We start from the raw sequence: 7,278 nt of genomic DNA, 5'->3' as shown, positions 1-7,278 counted from the left end.
GCTTTGCAATTCGATACCCCCAAAATGAAAATGTCTTTCATGGAGCACAAATTGGGATGCACAACGGGGAACACTGGCAATGTAAGTTATCCTGAGGGGCTTCAGACTGAGGGTGGAAAGGGAAATGTGTACAAAGGCCACACACAGTACCAAACGATTTTTGTTTTTTGTTTCAAACTATTTCTAATTAAATGATGTCGCAATGAAATTTCCTCTGGTGGAAGGAAGTGGTTTAGTGACTTAATTTCGGATTGAAGATAGCAATAAAACTTCTGAGGCCCCTTATTGCCCCTTAAAAGAAAAGCACAAAATGGCTTAGTGTCACCCGGTTCAATAGAGATAAATACAGAATGTTCTGATTGTCTGAGAAGAAGGCAGGGAAACTCATCAAAAGTCCAAGAAGGGGAAACCAGGCCACCAAAAAAAAGAAAAAAAGAAAGATGGAAGATTATAATTTCTTCAAATAGAAATATAAGCAACACAATGAACTCATTATCATCAAAGTTAATATCCCCAATCATTTGATGTGCGGACAGCGGAGTAAAGACAGTGTGACGTTAAATGGATATTTCAGCGCTTTCCCAGTGATTGCTGATGACCTATTTAGTTTTAATGGATTGCTCGTCGTCTCAGGATTGTGGAGGTGCAGCTGTTATCTAAAAAACAAGATCTAGAAGACCTCAAAACATAGAAAGCTATCATCAAATGATCCACCTGCATCTGCCAGAAGGTTGAAATCAGCCAAGTTATATAGCAGAGGTGACTTTTTTCAACTCTAAAGGGGCTTAGCCACATGTTTTGAACATAAAAAGAAAAAGAATATATTAGTCTTCAAATAAAACAATATATGCAAGCGTTCATCCAGATTGAGTTTGCTTAGCCCTTTTTGAGCCTGAAAAGAACTTTGCACCGGGCGCGATCAGCAGACTTGTTGTGCCGTCTGCTGGCAGTACTATCAGAAAGCAATATGGCGACTATTAACAGCTGCTGTCAGGGACAGTAGATGTCCTGCAACGTCTTACGGTAAAGTGACGAATAACAACCCGATCTACAGGGTTAAGGAGGAAAGACACAGACGCGGTGCAGCATATAAGCGCAGCAAAGCGCCATATGCACGGCCTACGCTTAGGTTAGCTTTTAATTTTAATCAGTCAATACATTTACATAGAAGCATAATATGCGTGTGCAACGCGGGTATTTACGCTATGCGCCGCCTAAATTAGACTGAAGTTCTGATTTCAGAAGGGCAAACGCTCCTGTTTGGCAGGGAATATACTAGAAAACAACCAAAGTGAGCAACTTGTGTAGAAAAGCCATAGTACGTGACTAGGCCCCTTTAAGTTAAACATTATGGATGGATAAGGCAGACTACCAAATAAATAAATAAAACTATTGGCTAATCATCTTCTTTTCTGTAAATTAAACTACAGATAAGTGATGTCAGGCCGTTTGATTTCTATTCTAATAGCAGTAATGTAATTCCAGGTCAAAACGAAGATTATACCTGTGTACCAGAGGAGAACTATGCAGGGTAGATATTGATCTTTTTTTTTTAAGTGAAGGCCTGAACATCGCGGCCCAAATTTCTGGCCAGGCTCCTGACGTTGCCTCACTCAGAGGGCGGATAGACGCGCACACCTTGTGAGATTTCCCATGTGCACATCGGCTGTCGCTCCGGGCTGTGTATCCAGTGCAAATAACAGCCAGGAGTTATGGGTGACTTGGTGGCTCCTGTGTCGGCTGGGTTGGACGTGAGACATGACCGTGAAGGGGGGAATGAAGTGGAGGAGGAGGAAGGAGAGGAAGATGATTAGTGGCGCTCCTTCCTGTGCCTCGAGCTGGGTGAGATGAAGGCTTGTCATGGCGGTTCAGCTGCTCTCTTTCAGATGAAGAAAAGCTTCCTGCGAGGATTCGTTTGGGTCCAGACACTAATTTAAGTCAGTTTTTTCGCATCTGATTGTGATTTTTAAGAGTTGTTGCTTTTGTTTCACCAAAAATGTGAAATCACACTTCCATTCACCTCCCCCCTCTTCAACTTAATATGGCAATCATCAATTCAGCATCTGAGCTTACAGTACGTGGCTTGGCTATTTTATTGTTAGAAAACAAAACCAGAGACAACAGCAAAACCCCGCGATCCATTGTCACCGCTGCTGCTGCTGCTAACATGACAAAAGCAGAGAAAAGACAAGCTGTAAGACACAAAGCGACTGAGACGTGAGGATGTCTTATTAAAATCCAGAGCTCTGAACATATATTTCATCTGGAGGCTGGAGCTGTAGGGCTCAGCCTCAGGTGTCAGAGACCAGACTTGTTCACCCACACTGATAAAAATACATCTGCAAGGAGGACAAAAAAAAAAAAAAAAGATCACACTGTGTCTTGCTTCCTCTGCAAGACGCAGGTTCTCCACAGGCAGAGGCAAGACAGCTAATCGCATTTACGGCGCTCGTTTCTTCAGCAACATGCTTTCATTTTAGAGTCTAGATTCAAAATGTTCTAAATGCATATTTTATTCGAGCTTTTAATATTTTAACCAGACAAAGACAAGAAACAAAAACAATAAAATCACAACAACAATTTGGAATTTAAAAGAAGAAATCGCAGTTTTGGTTCATATCTGTTGCGATTTTCTGTTCACTAATAGTGAGAGGGAAACTGCGAAAACAATATAGAGATATGAGCAAAACAGGAAAGTAAATTTTACTCCAGGAGGACAAGATCATTAGAAAAGCCGCAGGGAGATTTCTGCACACATTAAATAATGTAGCGTATGAATCAGAAAAGACAGGAATTCAAATAACATTATTCCATCAACAGCTGCCATGGAATGGAAATATGAAATCCATCCATCCATCCTTATACAATCATATCCATGCAAGGTTGCAAAACCACTGAAAAACTTACTGTAATGGGTTTTATCTAAAATGAATATAAATATCAATAGCAGCGTTTTCACCACAGGGAAAGGCCAAGCTAACATCTCAATACCGTACTGAAAACTAAAAAGCATTCTACTGAATTAAAATTAGCTCTAAATGGATACCACAGTGCGTTTTGAAAAATCTTTTCGCAGCTTGCACCAACAAATAACCTTTTACCACTGTAGCTCTAAGTCATCAATTATTGCCATTAATTAAAGCCGCATCCCCAGCAACACCGGTATTGAAAACTATTAAATGGCTCATTAGTCAACTGTCCGTGTAAATGCTTGTTACAATAAAAAACAAATCACTAAAGGGATTATAAAATGACTATAGAAGTTTGCTCAGGATAGTTTTGAACAGCTATTATTCTAAGTAGCTGGAGCAGCCGCCTGCTCTGCAGTGATAATGGTAGCTTACATGCAAACAGGAGAGTTACCTCTTTATTTTTAATTTTTTCCTCTTTTATAACACAGGTACCAACTCAAGTTCACCAGGTTAAGTTGCTGTCACAGTGTTTCCTATCTTACATTGTATGTAAGTGCATCTAAATTGCTGTTCAGGTTTTTTCCCAAACAAGAAACAAGGAAGCAGATTTTGTGAAATGTTCATTTTTGTCAAGCATGCTTATCGATAATGATCCCTCCATTACACACTGTGTGTGTATTTAATGAAAGATGTGACATTTACAGTGTGCTACTGCATGAGGATGGAGGAAGTTACTTTCTTTTTGCCTGTACTTAGTGGACTGACATTTTAATGCTATACTAAGAGTTTTACGGCTTATTGATTGGAATAGGACCCACCCGTACCACATGAGCCACTTCACGGAGTAACTGCATGACTGCAGACCACCCGCGACGATTAACTTCTTCCTTCTACATCATACAACAAAATTCACCAAGATCACGGGACATCAGAGCATTCAGACCATGCGGCTGGGATGAAGAATCAAAAAGGCGTGGCTTACAATTTGCTACCTTTACCCACAGTGGATTTCCCCAAGGGGATTTACTACTGTGATTTTTAGAGTGATTTTTCAAGCTGTATGCAAACGACATTTCGTTCTGTACGCACTTTGTGCATACAAAAAGACAATAAAGATATCTATCTATCTATCTATCTATCTATCTATCTATCTATCTATCTATCTATCTATCTATCTATCTATCTATCTATCTATCTATCTATCTATCTATCTATCTATCTATCTATCTATCTATCTATCTATTTCTTCAGGGCTCCCTGTGCAAGCCTGGGTTCTCTCTGGTTACTCCGGCTTCCTCCCACAGTCCAAAACCATCACTGATAGCACAATTGGTCTCTCGAAATTCTCCTTAGGTGTGATTGTGTGTGTGTGTGTGTGTCTGTGCTACGCTGTGATGGACTTACAGAACAAAAAGGAGGATCACATTTTAGCTTTTGAAACGATCGTTTTGCATCTAGTGGTGTGAAGCTACTTTTGCATTAAGTTGCTTCCTCCCTTGACATTTTCAGGGGAGATTCAAAGCCTCTGTGAACAAAAGGTAGGTTCAAGTCTGGGTCACGTTGGGTGGGAACTATTTAAATTGTGCAACAATGGATGCGACACGCACATGAACTCTGCAACGCATGTTCAGGAGATTGCTTGTTAAGTAACTACTTGGCAACAATGACTACTCACCAGATTTCAGTGCGCCTGCTGATCTAGCGTCTTAAGACCTCCGGCCAATCAGCAGCTGGGCATTTAAAGGTAGGCCCGCCTATATCCTTTAAAGGTCCAAATTAAACGTGCAATCTGTGTGTCTCCCTGTGTTCGTCACCTTGGATAGGGCTATGATGAAAATACGTTGGACCGTAGCGCTCATCCACCGACACGCCGAGCTACTGACAACAACTTGCCTTATTTTAATGGCAGAAACCGCATGCATTTTCGTGTGGGATTTGTGACCGTGCATGTATTTCACATACGCATACTCATTTTTAAGCCGCTCTTGTTTCACATGTGTGTTTGTGTACACATACGGAGCAGACGCCCTAATCTCCCCGCGGTCATGCTTTAGGAAGAGATTATGAAAATGGTGCGAGCAGTTTGTCACTTTAGTTTATTGCTACTTGTGTGCACACAAACACATGCACACTGTTTATAGACGGGTGGGTACACTGTTCTATAGCCCCAGGACTCTATAAAGCTGTGAGCAGTCCATTTCTGCAGATTAAGCACAGAGGGTCGCTGTAGCTTGAATGCAAATGTGGAGACGGCGCAGGGAGGAGGAGGAGGACGGAAAGAAGATTGACTCATGGAATAAAGCAAACTTTAACAAAAACAGAGACAGACGTAAAAGCAGCAGAGAAAGGAATAAAAGAGGTAAAACAAAAGAATGTTAATATCACTTTTGCTACTGAATAATTGGAATGGGTCATATCCTCCTTTGCCATTTCTTTTTTCATCCTCTCTCCCTCCCGCTCGCTTCTTCCTTTGACCTTCCTTTTCCATTTTCTTTCCTTCCCCTTTAGGATTTTGCCCGCTGCGTTGAGCGAGGAGCCAAGATAAGAAAAGAAAAAAAAAAAAAGCTTTTCACCTTCAGCTAGAAATGTTTGGACTTCTCTGATTAAACCTCTTCTGTGTTTGTGTGGGCAGCGAGTTCTGGATGCCGTTAATTCAAACGGACTCCAGAGTCCTACTGGTTCTGGAGGGAAATCTGTGTTTGGTGCGGGTCTGAGTGTGTCTTAGACATCATCCGCATCGGCGCTACACTGCAAAAACGGATCTAAAAATAAGTAAAATGTTCTTAAAATCAGTGTGTTTGTCCTTGATTTGAGCAGGTAAATAAGATTATTTGCCAATGGAATGAGTATTTTAACCCCTAAAATAAGATAATTAGACATCCTGCACTTGAAATAAGATGATGGAGATGAGTTGTTCCTATTTTAAGTGCAAAAATCTTATTCCATTGGCAAATCATCTTATTTACCTGCTCAAATCAAGGACAAACACTCATTTTAAGAACATTTTACTTATTTTAAGTTCTGTTTTTGCAGTGTAAACCATCCCTGCTTTTAACCCCGTTACAATCAAAACATCAAAAAGGATCAATGCCAAGACTACATCTCACAATGTAACTATTTAACACTTGATCAATGCATATTCCCACATAATTTCTCCCCCCCCGCCGGCACGCGTCCATCCATCCATGTGCGGGTGGGTGACTTCAGCCTCTGAGTGAGTCCATGTGTGCCATGATTACAAATCTGCTTTCCCTTGATGGTTCACAGTTGCGAGCAGCATGGCCGTGCCTCTGCGAGCGCTGAAGGACAGCCGGCGCATGCGAGTGACACCATTTGGCGATTTATGAATTTTCCCGTTTGAATTCCACAGAGAACGGGCCAAAAATATTCAAAACAAGCCGAGTCAGACGAAAAAGACGCAGAGGAACTCTTTTCCACACTGTGATTTTTGAGGCGACTTAGATAAGTGTTGCATTTACAAAAGATGTTTGCCTCCTGACATCATCTATGAATGCAGATTACGCTTTCATTACTGCAGCTTCAGCACAATGACTGCACTTGTACTTGCTGTAGTACAGCTACAGTCTATTTAGCATCTAATCAATATATTTTCTTTGCGGTCATTGACTCCAGCGCTAACAAACCGTAATTCCAAAAAAATCATTTCCAGGGCTCGTTTAGCCTCGATAGACCTATAAATCGTTGTTCCAAAATGACGGGACTCCACCCAGAGAAGAGGCCGATTCACGCTCAAATCACATTAAAGCCGGTTTAATGCGCTATTGAAAAGTGCCGTGTTTAAATGTAGACGGCAATGTTGTGACACAAGGCCCATCTGCGTCTATGTTGAACCCTATAATGGGAACATCGTGGAGCCTCCAGGCAGGCAGAGATACGCAGAGAAAGACAGGAAAGAAAAGGGAGAAAAGAAGATGATCAATGCAAACTGTGGCACCCTTTTTTTTTTTTTTAGAACATAATTTCTTTCCTCCCTGGCTTTTTGGCTCCATTTTCTCTCAAACAGCAGAACCAAGGGCAGCAGTTCTAACTTATCACGCCGTACAGCAGAAATCAATGAAAACCTGAAAGAGATGGAGGACTGAGGAAAGGAAATGAGTCTAAACATTTCATAACTGCGTTGACTCCGTGGTCCTCCGAACCTCAGGTCAGGCTGGGACTCACGTCAGATCAGAAATGTCAAAATGCACGACGGTTGCACCTGAATATTTTACTCTATGCATCACAACAGACACACAAAATGAGATCTGTGGACCTACGACCGGAAAAGCTCTGGCAGAATCGGAAAATCGACAATCCCAAACCACAGCATTATTCACATCTCTTAGATTCCAAGCCTCCGACCAAT

At 41.4% G+C, this 7,278-nt stretch overlaps 1 protein-coding gene across 1 annotated transcript in view; it reads right to left on the bottom strand.

Moving 5' to 3' along the window:
• Window positions 1-6,147: 6,147 nt before the first annotated feature.
• LOC118556971 (rab effector MyRIP-like) overlaps window positions 6,148-7,278 on the bottom strand; it is an 80,654-nt gene continuing 79,523 nt past the window's right edge. The window contains exon 4 of the mRNA XM_036125752.1: window positions 6,148-6,211. Within this exon, the coding sequence (XP_035981645.1) occupies window positions 6,148-6,211 (64 nt within the window). The remainder of the gene's footprint in view (window positions 6,212-7,278) is intronic.

This window comes from Fundulus heteroclitus, chromosome 21 (assembly GCF_011125445.2).
Source record: "Fundulus heteroclitus isolate FHET01 chromosome 21, MU-UCD_Fhet_4.1, whole genome shotgun sequence".
Lineage (NCBI taxonomy): Eukaryota > Metazoa > Chordata > Actinopteri > Cyprinodontiformes > Fundulidae > Fundulus > Fundulus heteroclitus.
Note: the sequence above shows the minus strand (reverse complement) of the source record. Positions and strands in the feature narration are given on the sequence as shown.